The 17,450-nt window shown below is 36.9% G+C and overlaps 2 protein-coding genes across 2 annotated transcripts; both read right to left on the minus strand.

Annotated features, from left to right (window-relative positions):
- Positions 1-6,814: 6,814 nt before the first annotated feature.
- Positions 6,815-7,714, minus strand: LOC118728643 (taste receptor type 2 member 10). The gene has a single exon (XM_036455367.1). The coding sequence runs from the start codon at positions 7,712-7,714 to the stop codon at positions 6,815-6,817; it is 900 nt and encodes a 299-aa protein (XP_036311260.1).
- A 6,714-nt stretch (positions 7,715-14,428) lies between these two features.
- On the minus strand, positions 14,429-15,328 carry LOC118728644 (taste receptor type 2 member 10). Its single transcript, XM_036455368.1, has one exon. The coding sequence runs from the start codon at positions 15,326-15,328 to the stop codon at positions 14,429-14,431; it is 900 nt and encodes a 299-aa protein (XP_036311261.1).
- Between the last annotated feature and the right edge of the window lie 2,122 nt (positions 15,329-17,450).

Raw genomic sequence — 17,450 nt, forward strand, 5'->3', positions numbered from 1 at the left:
CTTGGAGGGGTTTTGCTTTGTCCCAGAGATAGCCTCAGAATGCAGAAAAGTCAGTGAAAATGCCCCTCTTTTTTGTTACAGAGACAGGAAGAAGAAACCAGTCTGAGCTGGGGGGCGGGGAGCAGGGAGACAAGGAAAGATCTAGAAAGCTACAAAATCTGATTGGCAAGTAGTACCATGACATCTGTAGTGAGTAATGACAATACATGCTTTGAATTTTCTTAGCTATATTATTTGAAATAACAGGACATACACATATACATGTAAACAAACACACATACCAAGATTCAGCTTCTAGACTTAAAAAAACACCTGATGTTAAATATTACTTATTAAACAAACTAACGCGCACGATAAAACAGTTTTAGACTCAACAAAGAGATAAAAATTAAATATGCAGATTTTAGTGAGAAAGCAAAAGCAACATATTAAGTGAGAGTTGGGGTTCATTCTATGATTCTCTGCACTTTATTTCTGAAGAGGCATCAGATGATACAGCCCAAAAGCACACACTGCTTGTCATGACCAAAGCCATGAAAAAGGCAGTACTCTGAGAAAAACTTCACTAAAGAAATTGATTTGCGTCTTACCTGACCAGGTCAGACCATATTTAATTATGGCCTATGTAGGGCCGATGTTGCATTTGATTAGCTTAATTGAAGTATTTGAGTAAACTTTGAATCACTGGATGAAATAAGTTGAAGGTTATCATTGGGAAACAGAAATACTCTGGGTTCAATTTGTGAGATCCAGAAAAGATGAAGACAAACATAAATCATGTATGTGGATGATTGATGAATAACTGAATGGCCTTGTTGAATTTCTTGGTAAACTTAGAGTATTCTACTTTGTCTTCTGATTCCTGGTCTTTCCCCCTATATCCCTTATTTCCTACACAACTTTTGTCCAAATGTAGCTGCTTTTGGCAGCTCTTATGTGTACTTTGAAATCTACATATACTATAGGCCTCCTGATTTCACCAAAATCCTTTTCCTCTTTGGTTTTTGCTGATGAGGGTTAGGGATCAGTTTGGAGAAGTTATTCTGTCTATATTTAATGGGAATAAAACATGCTATGGCATATGAGCAGTTACCTAAGGGCCTATGCTTACTAAAATGCCATCCTTGTTTGTCTTTCTTTGCTAGTAACAAAATGCAAACAGCCTCATGTTATTTGTCCTCATTGAATAATTTCTTTCTTTTTTTAAATATATTTTATTGATTTTGTACAGAGAGGAAGGGAGAGAGATCGAGAGTTAGAAACATCGATGAGAGAGAGTCATCGATCAGCTGCCTCTTGCACACCCCCTACTGGGGATATGCCCGCAACCAAGGTACATGCCCTTGACCGGAATCGAACCCGGGACCCTTCGGTCCCCAAGCCGATGCTGTATCCATTGAGCCAAACTGGTCTCGGCCTGAATAATTTCTTTAGGTTAATTGTTGTTTGGATTTCAGACAACTCGTATTTAAATAGTCACCAGTTTCACAGGAAATCATCAGCAAAATCCTTATATTCTAATCCATTTTTTTGGATAGTTTACTTTTACCTTTTTGGTTTGAACTAAGAGTCTTAAACTTTTTTGTACAGTGGGATACTTTGGCAGTTTAGTGAAGACCGATTTCATCAAAATAATGTTTTTAAATGGATAAAATAAAAATGCATGGAATTTCAAAGGAACCCATATAGATTAAAATATATATTTGATATTATTAGAAGATAGAAAAGGAGTGAAAAAAACTAGAAGAAAGCATGAAAAATAGAAAAAGAGAAATGTGAAGACAGAAAATTAATTGAGAGTCCTATAGTATAAAAATGTTTACTCAATGATCATAAAGTATTAAAAACCAGAGATTTATTTTCTACAGAAGGCAATAAAGAAAAATATAGAAATGTGGAAAATACACAAATGGACAACACATAGTAATTAAAGATGAAGCAAAGGAATAAAATCAGTGATTTTTTACAATGGGTAATATAAAATTTAAAGCAAAATCCTGCATGAGTGACAAAGAGGATTTTTAACATCAGAAAAAAAATAATAATAAAGGCAATGACCACCAAATCACATACAGTTATCAATATTGCTTCAAGTTAAATGTACCTACAAATGAAAATATTATGAGCAGAAACAAATAATTGTGAATGTATGTTTATTAATTATCAATTTCAAATTGTCATATAATTAACATGGATAGGGAGAGAAAATATTATTAATATGGTTTATTTAAAGTATATAAATTTGACTTTAGCATCATTAAATTTCTTTCAAGAAAATATGGACTTCCCTGGCTAGTATGAGAAAGACTGCTGGTTCAATTCTTGGTCAGGGCACCAACCTGAGTTGTGGGTTCCATCCCAGACAGGGCATGTACAGGATCAATGTTTCTCTCTCACACTGATGTTTCTCTCTCTCTTCCTCTCCCTCTTTCTCACTCTCTCTTCCTTTCTTTTCCTCTCTCTCTCAAATCAATACCAACATATTTTTAAAAAAGAAAACAGACCATTCACAAAAATACATTATATATTAGGCCAAATAAATCTTATCTTGGGCTAACTATCGTACAAATATCTTGTCTGATCCAGCTTCAATAAAATAAAATTTCAATATAAAAATTGCCATTACATATATCATGTAACTAGAAAATTATTCTGTTTAATAACCCTTGCATTAAAAGAAAATTACAAAGGATATTTTAAAATGCTTTGAGCTGAATGACAATATAAGAACTATGTGTCAACATTGTGGAATATATTTAAAGCAATATTTAGGCAGAAATATACAGTTTTGAATACATATAATTACAAAAAAAGGAAGAAAGACTTAAAACAAACTAGAAAAAACAACTAACTTTTGCTTTTAAGGAAATAGCAAACCAGATGTCTGAAGAAATATCTCCAGTGCAAAAATACATAAAAATATGTACAAACAAATCTTTAAGTTCACAGCCCCAGAAAAGTTTGTGGGTGTTTTTGTTTGTTTGTTTATTTGTTTATCCTCAGGTGCCAAAAATGGTGGGAAAGTGCAAATTTTGAGAGAGAAAAAATGCTGAAAATAGAACCTTGGGGCATTTTGAATCTTCTTTTAATCTAGAGCTTAGTTTTAAAGGACCATGTGCTTGGAGAATAAGATACCTGGGTTGGGCCTTTTCAAGACTTGAAATGTAATTGAATTCTATCTCTATCCTAGGAACCCTAAAAGGCAATTATTAACAGAGCAGCAAGACAATAATATATGCCCAGCAAAAGGCTAAATTTTTAGGGGGAGTACCTCTCAACCATGACATGAATTGAAGGAAGGAAGGAAAGGAGATGCATTGCTCTGAGAATTTCTAATAATTACCTTGTACATATGCATGTTTGGGACCAGAATTTGCATGACCTATGTAGCCTTTATTACCTTTGTAGTAAATTTGAAAACAGAAAATTTAAAGAAGTCCAAGATTGGGGGATTCCCCATTCAGCTTCATAAGTAATGTTAAATCCTTTCTAGCAAAGTACACTATAGCCGAAACCGGTTTGGCTCAATGGATAGAGCATCGGCCTGCGGACTCAATGGTCCTGGGTTCGATTCTGGTCAAGGGCATGTACCTAGGTTGCAGGCACATCCCCAGGAGGGGGTGTGCAGGAGGCAGCTGATCAATGTTACTCTCTCATTGATGTTTCTAACTTTCTATTCCTCTCCCTTCCTCTCTGTAAAAAATCAATAAAATATATTTAAAGAAAAAAAAAAAAGAATTTGCAAAGGGGACCAGAAAAAAATAAACATTAAAAAAAATACACTATAAACTTGACCTCAAAGAACTTGCACAGAGAAAGTTTAATGAAACTGAGTTTCCAATAGACTCACAAAATACATGATAATCAGAAGTCTATAATCAAGAGTCAGCACAAATAATAAACTAAATAACCTTAGACATTAGACCAGCAGACATCAGAGTTAGTAATTATACAGTTTATGAAAATGCTGAGGAATTCTCTTTTCTTCTTTTCTCAAGGAAAGTTAACCAGTTTTATTTATGCAACTTGTCTTCTGTTTTATTACATTTCCCTGACAAAATTATTTATTTCATAAATTATAGTACTTTTAGAAATTCATAGAATACTAAAAGAAGAAAATAAAAATCTGAAATCCTACTGTCCATAGTTAAGAGATATAGCCATTAAGTTTATATATAAATGTAATCAAAACAGCTTTTTAATCAACATCTTCCTATATCTATCATGAAATTTATTTTGAAATCAATGTAGAAACATGTTAACAATTAGTTGACCTTTATATGTGTGTGTGTGTGTTTAATTTATGTGCAATAAACAGTATTATTTTATCAGAAAAAAATGAATTTTATTGATAAAAGGAAAAAGTACTAAGCTAAAATTTGTAAAAATAACAGTATAAGAAACCATAAAGGGAAAGATATGTTTGAGTACGTATAAATTATCACTTTATTTTCTCAAACACCATGAACTTATTTACAAAACAGTAAATAAAGCTAAAGATCAGAACACATATATCACATGATGTTAATATGTAAAGTGTCACATAATTGATGAGAACAATAGACATGAGAAAATAAAAGTAAAACAAATAATTTCTAACAATTTATGCCATTTGCTAATGATTCTGTGAAATGCTTGATCTCACTAGTAATCAAATAGATTTAACAAGATGTTTTTGTGATCAAAGTAATGACAACCTATATAATAAAAACCCAGCCACCAAATGGCAGAATGACCAGAACAACTGATTGACCAGCCGCTATGATGTGCACGGACCACCGGGGGGCAGACGCTCAATGCAGGAGCTGCCCCACTGTGGTCAGTGTGCTCCCACGTGGGAGTGCCCTTCAGCTGAGCAGCCACTCAGAGGGCAGGTCCTCAGCAGCACAGCTGACCAGATGAGCAGTATTCCCACAGGGAATACTGCAAGACCAGAGCCCCCAGCAGGGCCTCTAGTTAAATATAATACCCTTGAATAATTTTGAGGTTGAAAGAGGATGGATATTTTTTCACTGCTAAATTATTAGTTTAACTATTTCTGCAGAGCACTTTATCCATTTGGGAGGAATTTATGAAATTTAGAATTTCCCTTAAAATAATTTAAAATATTTCACCCTCTCTTTGGTAGTCACACTGGGCTTCTCCATTCCTGGAATGCTATACACTCCTTCCAGCCTACACAAATGCTGCTTCCATGTCCCAAATCTCTTCTGCTCTGCCCACCATATTCTTATGCAATTGTCAGATCTTAAACCAAACTATCTCAAACTCAATGGCATCATCTCTACTCCCAGGACCAAGTCAGGCTATTTGCATAGCATACTTTTGTTTTTCTCTCCCCAGAACAAATATAATTTTTTTTAAATATATTTTATTGATTTTTTACAGAGAGGAAAAGAGAGGAATAGAGAGTTAGAAACATCAATGAGAGAGAATCATTGATCAGCTGCCTCTTGCACACCCCCTACTGGGGATGTGCCCGCAACCACGGTACATGCCCTTGACTGGAATCGAACCTGGGACCTTTCAGTCCGCAGGCCAAGGCTCTATCCACTGAGCCAAACCGGTTTTGGCCAAAACAAATATAATTAAGTTACTGTTTTTTACTTATTTGTTTTTCTACTAGAATATCTTACCCATTATACTGGGATCCTGTTTAATATTATATTCCCAGCACTTGAGTTAGTGTTCAAAAATATTTATTAAATGAATTAAACCTTTATACTTAAAAATCTTCCAAGCATCATGTAAGTATAAGGCAATGAACTTTTGCAAGCTGCCAAAATAAGTCCACTTGATTCACATCCTGGGTTGGATATAAACATTCCCTTTAATTGAAATATGTCCTTGAGTGCAAATTTGTGTGTATGAATATGTGTGTGTGTGTGTGTGTGTGTGTGTGTGTGTGTGTGTTTAAAAAAATTCTAAAGCAGAATAGTTCATCCTACACACTAAGTCTATCCTGAGTCAGTTTGTGTTCTTGGCATAGCTCCTTGACTATGTGGAGTCCTTTGAATGCATCCTTCTAGCAGCTTCTTTCCTGAACTCTAATTGGTTCATGATTTTGCTTCATGTCACATCAGTAGATGTGAAGAACATAAAACCTGATTTTATTAGTGCTTTTATCCCTTTCCTCCAAGTAGACTCAGCTTCCTGACCTATTTTTAACAGAACCACACTTGATGGTATGACTACTCCTACTACATCAAACACACACCAGTAAAAAACAAACAAAACCACATTAGGATTAATATTTAAACAGTCAAAATAAAATTAACCTTTTAAAGAGTTAAAATTGCAAACTCAGAGAAACACCCATGTCTCTGTTTCTCACATCCATGTTTTCAATGTCAAGGTTGATCATCACTTTCTTTACTTTTATTTCTTTTTGTCTGGGTCTCTTGGTGACAGGGTGCCAGTGCTTCAGGGAAGTCAGGCAAAGCACTGTGAAGAGTCTGGTTTCACATGCTTATTCCACCACCATCAACTGTGCAGTGAATAGTCCCCATGCTTTTTTTTTTTCCTCTGGGAGATGTGTGGAAAGAAATTGCAGGTGAGGAAGCAGACTGAACAAAGGAGTTTGCACGTCAGGTTACAATCTCCTTGAAGAATGGAATTTCCTGAGATGTCATCGAAATCATTGTGGAAGATCTTAGTGATGTTTTGTGACACAGTTAAAGCCAATGCAAGAATGTGATGCAAGTGAAATATCTTCAGGCGTTTTTCATTGGATTATTCTCACTGAGCATCCATTTCTCCCCAGGCCTGACTATGGAGTTCTGAGAGGTCTCCTATCCTCGGCTGAAATATTAGCTTAGTTATTTAAAGGCCATAGTACCTTCAGAAAAGCCCGCTTTAACTTGCTGTTTCCTAGAATCAGGAGAAATGAGTGACCGCAGGGATAGGTGATTGTGGTGGCCATACCAAAAATAAACAGCAATTTGCTTTCTGGTACAGAAAAGCACGATAGTTCTAGGGTAATGCCTACAAAATGCAAGATCAAGAGGATGAGAGAAGATATCAACACTTTCATTGCTTTCACATGTGCTTTTGTGCTGGAGTCTTTGACAGCTAGGGCACTCGATTGCATTTGCCTGTTGTGTCTCCAAAGAGAAATGATTAACAAGAGGCATGAAATCAGGCACAGTGTAAAGAGGAAAATGACTCCCAGATTGAGCAAAATGTGGTTAGTAACGTATTCAATTTTACTTACGGTGAGAGGCCAGGTTTTGTTTCTATTGCCTATTTCAAAATCATCAATAATCTTAACAATTTGTGGAAAAGTAAATAACCATGAAACAGACATCAATCCCATGAGAAGAGGAAGTACTCTATTGATTCTATACTTCAACCAAAGAAAAATGTGGTGGGAAAAATTAGCTATCTTCAGTAAATAGAAGATGCTGAGACTGGAGGCAAACAAGATACTTAAGTGACTTATAAATATCCATGCATAAGTGATAGGTTCAGTTAGGATTCCAGAGGAGTACAAATGTGGAGAGAATAACTTTATAAATCCATCTATAATTATTATCCATATCAGAAAAATTCTCGAAGTAGCTAAGCCAATGAGAATCAAGCCAATTACAGAAAAGTTTTTGTTCTTGACACAGTCAATGCAGTTTACAAGTCCAATAAATCCATTTCCTAAAACCCCCAATATTGATTCACCAAGTACTATAAAAATAAGGAGACCTTCTGCTATACTCAGCATAGCTGCCAAGCCCTAATATAGTTTCTGTTACATATATGCTATATAGATTACCTGATGCAGGAGGAGATATGTGTTGGCTGGTTGTTGGAAGAATGATTTTCTTTTCTTTCATTACATAAATATTTCAAAGTGTCCCACTTAATGCTTTTGATGGAATCTGAAATATCTTCACAGAGACCCTTCCACTTTTATGTGTAAAACTCAGCTCATCTAGAGAATGGGTTCCTGTCTGAATGCGCACCTACAATTTGTTAACATGCAAATAGAAGTTTGTTTAATGGGTTTTACTTGTCTGAGACAATTTTGCATTTGCTAACCTGACTCGTGGCCCAGGAGAACCAAACACATATCTCTAAGAAACAAAACACAACAGAAACAAAAATTGGATTTCTTCATAATTTTCTAATATCACCATTAACATAATAATTTATCTTGTGTTAATTTGGGCAGGGAACACTTCTAGTTATAACATAAAGAGAATAATAGATTGTGACTCAATTATCTAGACACTGTCTGGTGTTGGGGTGTGAGAGCGGGCTGAGAGAAGTCAACCGGGAAAAGGCAGACATACGTAATACTTTCAACAATAAATAATTTAAATTTAAAAATATTTACCTGGGCACTGAACTATTTTTTTTAAATATAGTTTTATTGATTTCAGAAAGAAAGAGAGAGGGATAGAGATAGAAATATTAATGAAAAGAGAGAATCACTGATCAGCTGCCTCCTGCATGCCCCCTACTGAGGATAGAGCCCAAAACTCAGGCATGTACCCTAGACCAGAATTGAACCTGGAACTGGTTCAGTCTGCAGGCTGACACTCTATCCACTGAGCCAAACTGGCTAGAGCTAGATACTCAACTATTTTTAATGGAGGAAGGGTAGACCCTTCCCACCAGCAGCCATCTTTAAAGAATGTGTTAATTTGCATTTAAATGGCTACACCTTTTCCTAGCAGACCTTCCCAGAAAAGGTCAAGCAGCCAAAAGGTGGCTCCTTTGAAATCAGCTTTTCACCAGTAGCCATTTTTTTTCTTTTAAGGACAAGTTTACATGTGAATAACTACAAGTTTGCTTCTCAGTTTCCCCGGGGCAGGAAAAAACATAGTTTAAAGTTAATTATTAGATTTTAAAATTTATTCTTAAGAATATAAAAGTTTATTAATAAAGAACTGCAGGCCAATGTTCTATCCTCTGGGCCAAACCAGTTTTGGCTAAGTATATAATCTTAAAATCATATATATAAATCTGTATATTTGATCTTTCCAAGTGTATTTCAAGGTTCTGAGAGTAACTTTTAGACGATTCACATATAAGCATATAACTCCTTTTTCCCAAAGTGTTTTTACTTATAATGGCTTTAGTGGGGAGCTCCCTATTTGCTTATCAAAGAAGGAAACTTCAGGATGTTTACAGCTTGGCCAAGAGAGTAAGACATCCTATGGTGGCACAAACATTGCTAACATTGAAGGACCCTGGGATATGGGAAAATATGTTCAGACAGTCACTAAACTAGGATTTCCTAAGGCCACCCAATGGCTGTCTGATAAGCATCCCCTGCTCCCCTCCTGCCCTAATAGCACCACTGCTGTGTTGGGAGCATTTCCTCAATGGCAAGATTGTGCCGACCCTGTACCAGTGAGACATAATATCTCTGGCTCTGACTTGTATGTATTAGATTGATTCCACAGGCTTGATGCTAAATATCCCTACCACGAGCCTATGTCAAAGGTAATGCCCTAAACACAAAAACAGGATGTTTACAGAAAGATCTGTGGCATTTAGCCGCTGCTCTTGATTTTCTTAATTTTATTGGTTTTTTTTCAGCTAACACTAAAGGAGCATGTACCGTATTTTTCGGACCATAAGACGCACTTCTTTTCCTCCAGAAGTGGGGGGGGAAAGTCCCTGCGTCTTATGGTCCAAATATAGCCTACACATATACTTAAAAAAAAAGTTTTTTTACTTGCCCGGCTCTGTGTGGTCTCTGTGTGCTTGCCCGGCTCTAAAATGGTTCTAAATGCTGCTGTTTACTTTACAGGGTTGATTACATGTGTTTATGACTGTGATGTTGGGTTTTAATGCACATAAAATATTTTTAGGACACTATTTGTTTCAGAATCTTTTTTTCTTCATTTCCCTTCTCTAAAAACTGGTGCATCTTAAGGTCCGGAGCGTCTTATGGTCCGAAAAATACGGTACTTTGAGCCCCTGTTATGGCTTATGAGCCTGTGTCCAGCACCCATATGTATTGGTGACTGGAAATGTGAATATCACTAGATTGGACACCCATTATGCTATCCAATGCCATCACTGTAACCTTAGCAGCTGTGTCTCCAGGCATAACCTGAATGAAGATATATTAATTTTAAAGCAGCCCTCTTTTATTGTTTCCTACCAAGATAACAGAAAAATGGTATCATGATGTAGGCCTTCAAGCATCGTAGGAATTACACAATCAGCTGTCAGGGGAAAAGTGTGCTTTGGGACTTATTATTGTTGGTGTTGTTACTCTAATTACTGTTATTGCATCTGCTGTAACTGCTTCTCTTGTATTGATCCAAAGCATCCAAAATGCAAAGTTTGTCAGTGAATTGGCTCAGAACACCTCAACTACATTTCATGATCAAGAAGATATAGACAAAAGGCTGGAAACAAAGATAAATGCTTTGGAAGCTGTAGTGCTACGTAATTGGAAAGTATCAAGATTAGACAGCAGCTGCGATGCAATGCTGCTTTTACATATTTTTGTGTGACTTAAGCCTTCTATAACAGTTCTCTGTGGGATTGGAATAAGATCAAGATGTACCTACAGGGAATATGGAATCATAATAATATCAGTATAGACCTGGTGTGGCTACACAAACATGTGCAAGCCATTCAGAATAGTCAAGATGAAATTATATATCCAGCAAAACTGGCAAAAGAATTGCTGGATGATTTAAAAGAATTCAATCCTTGGAACATATTAAAAAACAATGCCTCATACCTAATTGGATTCCTAAAAATATGTACAAACAAATCTTTTAAGTTCACGGCCCCTAAAAAGTTTGTGGGTTTATTTGTTTGTTTGTTTATCCTCAGGTGCCAAAAATGGTGGGAAAGTGCAAATTTTGAGAGAGAGAAAATGCTGAAAATAGAACCTTGGGGCATTTTGAATCTTCTTTTAATCTAGAGCTTAGTTTTAAAGGATCATGTGCTTGGAGAATAAGATACCTAGGTCAAGCCTCTTCAAGACTGGAAATGTAATTGGATTCTATCACATACTAGGAATACTGAAAGGCAATTATTTACAGAGCAGCAAGACAATAAAATATGCCCAGCAAAAGGCTAAATTTTTAGGGGGAGTGCCTATCAACCATGACATGAATTAAGGAAGGAAGGAAAGGAGATGCATTGCTCTGAGGATTGCTAATAATTACCTTGGGCATATGTATGTTTGGGACCAGAATTTGCACTACCTATGTAGCCTTTATTATCTTTGTAGTAAAATTACAAGCTGAAATTTTAATTTAACTCCAAGATTGGGGGATTCCCCAGTTAGCATCATAAGCAATGTTAAATACTTTCTAGCAAAGTACACTATAAACTTGATCTCAAAGAACTTGCACAGAGAAAGTTTAATGAAACTAAGTTTCCAATAGAATCACAAAATACATGATGATCAAAAGTCATAATCAAGAGTCAGCACAAATAATAAAGTAAATAACAGACATTAGATCAGCAGACATCAGAGTTAGTAATTATACAGTTTATGAAAATGCTGAGGAATTCTCTTTTCCTCCTTTCTCAAGGAAAGTTAACCAGTTTTATTTATGCAACTTGTCTTCTGTTTCATTACATTTCCCTGACTAAATTATTTATTTCATAAGTTATAGTACTTTTAATCAGCTTAACAATAACCCACAACCTTCGGACCAACTAAGTTATAGTACTTTTAGAAATTCATAGGATAATAAAAGAAGAAAATAAAAATCTGAAATCCTACTGTCCATAGTTAAGACATATAGCCATTAAGTTTATATATTAATGCATTCAAAACAGCTTTTTAATCAACATGCTTTCCTATATCTATCATGAAATTTATTTTGAAATCAATGTAGAAACATGTTAACAATTAGTTGAGTGTTACAAATATACATAACTTCTCTGGCAGGCCTTTATGTGAGTGTTTCTTTTAAACTTTAGGTGCAATAAACCATATTATTTTTATCAGGAAAAAAAATGAGTTTTATTGATCAAAGGAACATGTACTAAGCTAAAATTTGCAAAAATGACAGTATAAGAAACCATAAAGGGAAACATATAAGTTTGAGTACTTATAAATTATCACTTTATTTTCCCAAACACCATGAACTTATTTACAAAACAGTAAATAAAGCTAAAGATCAGAATACATATATCACATGATGTTAATATGTAAAGTGTCACATAATTGATGAGAACAATAGACATGAAAAAAAGGAAAACAAATAATTTCTAACAATTTATGCCATTTGCTAATAATTCTGTAAAATGCTTGATCTCACTAGTAATCAAATAGATTTAACAAGATGTTTTTGTGATCAAAGTAATGACAACCTATATAATAAAAACCCAGCCACCAAATGGCAGAATGACCAGAACAACTGATTGACCAGCCGCTATGATGTGCACGGACCACCGGGGGGCAGACGCTCAATGCAGGAGCTGCCCCACTGTGGTCAGTGTGCTCCCACGTGGGAGTGCCCCTCAGCTGAGCAGCCACTCAGAGGGCAGGTCCTCAGCAGCACAGCTGACCAGATGAGCAGTACTCCCACAGAGGACTGATCCTTGCAAGTCACAGCCCCCACCAGGGCCTCTAATAAATATAATACCCTTGGATGATTTTGAGATTGAAAGAGGATGGATATTTTTTCACTACTAAATTATTAGTTTAATTATTTCTGCAGAGCACTTTATCAATCTGGAAGAAATTTATGAAATTTGGAATTTCCCTTAAAATAATTTAAAATATTTCACCCTCTCTATGGTAGTCACACTGGGCTTCTCCATTCCTGGAATGCTATACACTCCTTCCAGCCTACACAAATGCTGCTTCCAAGTCCCAAATCTCTTCTGCTCTGCCCACCATATTCTTATGCAATTGTCAAATCTTAAACCAAACTATCTCAACCTCAATGGCATTATCTCTACTCCCAGGACCAAGTCAGGCTATTTGCATAACATACTTTTGTTTTTCTCTCCCCAGAACAAATATAATTTTTTTAAAATATATTTTATTGATTTTTTACAGAGAGGAAAAGAGAGGGATAGAGAGTTAGAAACATCAATGAGAGAGAATCATTGATCAGCTGCCTCTTGCTCACCCCCTACTGGGGATGTGCCCGCAACCACGGTACATGCCCTTAACTGGAATCGAACCTGGGACCTTTCAGTCCGCAGGCCAAGGCTCTATCCACTAAGCCAAACCGGTTTCGGCCAAAACAAATATAATTAAGTTACTGTTTTTTACTTATTTGTTTTTCTACTAGAATATCTTACCCATTATACTGGGATCCTGTTTAATATTATATTCCCAGCAAATGAGTTAGTGTTCAAAAATATTTATTAAATGAATTAAACCTTTATATTTAAAAATCTTCCAAGCATCATGTAAGTATAAGACAATGAACTTTTGCAAGCTGCCAAAATAAGTCCACTTGATTCACATCCTGGGTTAGATATAAACATTCACTTTAATAATCAACATTTGAAATATGTCCTTGAGTGCAAGTTTGTGCGTATGAATGTGTGTGTGTGTGTGTGTGTGTGTGTGTGTGTGTGTGTGTGTGTAAAAATCCTAAAGCAGGACAGTTCATCCTTCACACTTATTCTATCCTGAGTCAGTTTGTGTTCTTGGCATAGCTCCTTGACTATGTGGAGTCCTTTAGATGTGTCCTTCTAGCAGCTTCTTTCCTGAACTCTAATTGGTTCATGATTTTGCTTCATGTCACATCAGTAGATGTGAAGAACATAAAACCTGATTTTATTAGTGCTTTTATCCCTTTCCTCCAAGTAGACTCAGCTTCTGGAACTATTTTTTAACAAAACCACACTTGATGATATGACTACTGCTACTACATCAAACACACACCAGTAAAAAACAAACAAAAACACATTAGGATTAATATTTAAGCAGTCAAAATAAAATTAACCTTTTAAAGAGTTAAAATTGCAAGCTCAAAGAAACACCCATTTCTCTGCCTCTCAAGTCCATGTTTTCAATGTCAAGGTTGATCATCACTTTCTTTACTTTTATTTCTTTTAGTCTGGGTCTCTTGGTGACGGGGTGCCAGTGCTTCAGGAAAGTCAGGCAAAGCACAGTGAAGAGTCTGGTTTCACATGCTTATTCCACCACCATCAACTGTGCAGTGAATAGTCCCCATGCTGTTTTTTTTCCTCTGCGAGATGTGTGGGAAGAAATTGCAGGGTGTGGAAGCAGACTGAATCACAAAATTTGCAGGTCAGGATACAATATCTTTGAAGAATGAAATTTCCTGAGATGTCATTGAAATAATTGTGGAAGATCTTAGTGATGTTTTGTAACACAGTTAAAGCCAATGCAAGAATGTGATGCAAGTGAAATATCTTCAGGCATTTCTTCATTGGATTATTCTCACTGAGCATCCATTTCTCCCCAGGCCTAACTATGGAGTTCTGAGAGGTTTCTCCTTTCCCCGGCTGAAATATTAGCTTAGTTATTTAAAGGCAATAGTACCTTCAGAAAAGCCTGCTTTAGCTTGCTGTTTCCTAGAATCAGGAGAAATGAGTGACCACAGGGATAGGTGACCGTGGTGGCCATACCAAAAATAAACAGCAATCTGCTTCCTAGAACAGGAAAGGCTGATATTTCTATGGCAATGCCTATAACATGCAAGATCAAGAGGATGAGAAAAGATATTAACACTTTCATTGCTTTCACATGTGCTTCTGTGCTGGAGTCTCTAACACCTAGGGCACTCAATTGCATTTGCCTGTTGTGTCTCCAAAGAGAAATGATTAACAAGAGGCATGAAATCAGGCACAGTGTAGAGAGGAAAATGATTCCCAGATTGAGCAAAACATGGTTACTAACGTATTCAATTTTGCTTATGTTGAGAGGCCAGGTTTTGTTTCTACTACCTGTTTTATAATCATCAATAATCTTAACAATTTGTGGGAAAGTAAGTAACCATAAAACAAACATCAATCCCATGAGAAGAGGAAGTACTCTATTGATTCTATACTTCAACCAGAGAAAAATGTGGTGGGAAAAATTAGCTATCTTCAGTAAATAGAAGATGCTGAGACTAGAGGCAAACAAGATACTTAAGTTACTTATAATTACCCATACATAAGTAATAGGTTCAGTTAGGAATCCAGAGGAGTACAAATGTGGAGAGAATAACTTTATAAATCCATCTATAATTATTATCCATATCAGAAAAATTCTCGAAGTAGCTAAGCCAATGAGAATCAAGCCAATTACAGAAAAGTTTTTGTTCTTGACACAGTCAATGCAGTTTACAAGTCCAATAAATCCATTTCCTAAAACCCCCAGTATTGATTCACCAAGTACTATAAAAATAAGGAGACCTTCTGCTATACTCAGCATAGCTTCCAAGCCCTAATATAGTTTCTGTTGCATATATGCTAGATTACCTGATGCAGGAGGAGATATGTGTTGGCTGGTTGTTGGAAGAATGATTTTCTTTTCTTTCATTACATAAATATTTCAAAGTGTCCCACTTAATGCTTTTGATGGAATCTGAAATATCTTCACAGAGACCCTTCCACTTTTATGTGTAAAACTCAGCTCATCTAGAGAATGGGTTCCTGTCTGAATGCGCACCTACAATTTGTTAACATGCAAATAGAAGTTTGTTTAATGGGTTTTACTTGTCTGAGACAATTTTGCATTTGCTAACCTGACTCGTGGCCCAGGAGAACCAAACACATATCTCTAAGAAACAAAACACAACAGAAACAAAAATTGGATTTCTTTGTAATTTTCTAATATCACCATTAACATAATAATTTATCTTGTGTTAATTTGGGCAGGGAACACTTCTAGTTATAACATAAAGAGGACAATAGATTGTGACTCAATTATCTAGACACTGGCCAGTGTTGGGGGGTGGGAATGGGCCGAGTGAAGTCAAGGGGGAAAAGAGAGACATATGTAATACTTTCAACAATAAATAATTTGAATTTAAAAATATTTACCTAGGTACTGAACCATTTTTAAAAAATATATAGTTTTATTGATTTCAGAGAGGGAGTGAGGAATAGAAACATTAATGATGAGAGAGAATCACTGATCAGCTGCCTCCTGCATGCCCCCTACTGAGGATAGAGCCCAAAACTCAGGCATGTAGCCTAGACCAGAATTGAACCTGGAACTGGTTCAGTCTGCAGGCTGACACTCTATCCACTGAGCCAAACTGGCTAGAGCTAGATACTGAACTATTGGCACTTTGTGTTAAGATAATTACAAGAAACCATTTTTGTCATATTATTGTATACTAGAGGCCCAATGCACAAATTTGTGCACAGGTGGGGTCTGGCTGGCCTGGCCCCCATTGGCTGATTGCAGTGGGCCTGTCAGGAGGAGGAGATGGTGGGAGGTTGCCTGCCCAGCCCGCCCCAATCAGGGCCTGGTCAGAGCTGGGCTCTCTGGGGGGAGTGTCCCCAGGTGATTGGCCAGTGGGTCCTGCCCCTGAATGGGGTAGAGGAGGCTGATCAAAGGTCAGCAGTTGGGGGTGGGGTCATGGGAGGTTGGCTGGCCAGCACTACTCCTTATTTGGTTGGGGGGAATGATTGAGGGTGGAGCTGGCTAGGGGGGGTGGTCTTTGAGCTGGTTGGTGTGGTGAAGGCTGATCAGGGGTGGAGCCAGCTGTGAAGAGGAGCTGTGGGTGGTGAGCAGCTGGCTCTGCTCCTGAATGGGGCCAATCAGGGATGGAGCTGACTTGGGGGCTGGGCCACAGGCTGACTGGGGTATTGAGGGCCCATTGCAGGTGGGGTTGCCTGGAGGTTGGCCAGCTGGCCCTGCCCCCTATTGGGATGGGGGACAATCAGGGCAGGGCTGGATGGCCCCACCTCCCGATGGTGCCAGTTGGCTGGCTGCAGTGGGTGTCATAACAACCAGTCATTCAGGTTGTTATGGCATTCTGGTCACTGGCTTTTTACATATATAGATATTTTATCTTTTTTTTTAAAATCCCCACTCAAGGATATTTTTCCATTGATTTTTAAAGAAAGTGGAAGATGTGGACACCAAAGAAAGGGTGTCACTACTATCACTACTAGCCCTTTGGCGAGGTCCAGAAAATGGACCTGGTCCATAGAAAAAGTAATAGATAGCCAGTATGAAATGGAATTGCCATGGCCTAGAACAAGGAATATCCTTACATGATATTATTTTACAATGTGATTAAATTTTTTTCCAGATTTGTGTTACCCCAATTACTTATAATAGTACCTCAAACCATTGGGGATCAATAAAAAATCATCTTTCTGGTGCTTGGAGACAAAAGTAACACATCTCTTAATATTCTAAAATTTCAAAAGCATAATATACAATTATCCCAAGCAAACTTACAAACCAATTCTTTGAATGTCTGGCAGCAATTTAAAACTGACACTAAGGGATTTAATCCCTTCCATTGTGTAAAGGGCCTCCCGGGAAGGCACCTGAGCATTCTATTTTGGCCCTTCTTGCTCTTTTGGCCAAGAGG

Source organism: Pipistrellus kuhlii, unplaced genomic scaffold (genome assembly GCF_014108245.1).
Source record: "Pipistrellus kuhlii isolate mPipKuh1 unplaced genomic scaffold, mPipKuh1.p scaffold_m20_p_3, whole genome shotgun sequence".
In the NCBI taxonomy this organism is placed as follows: domain Eukaryota; kingdom Metazoa; phylum Chordata; class Mammalia; order Chiroptera; family Vespertilionidae; genus Pipistrellus; species Pipistrellus kuhlii.

Excerpts from the sequence above, each read along its gene's own strand:
- LOC118728643 (XM_036455367.1), bottom strand. The coding sequence starts at position 7,714 with ATGCTGAGTATAGCAGAAGGTCTCCTTATTTTTATAGTACTTGGTGAA.
- LOC118728644 (XM_036455368.1), bottom strand. The coding sequence starts at position 15,328 with ATGCTGAGTATAGCAGAAGGTCTCCTTATTTTTATAGTACTTGGTGAA.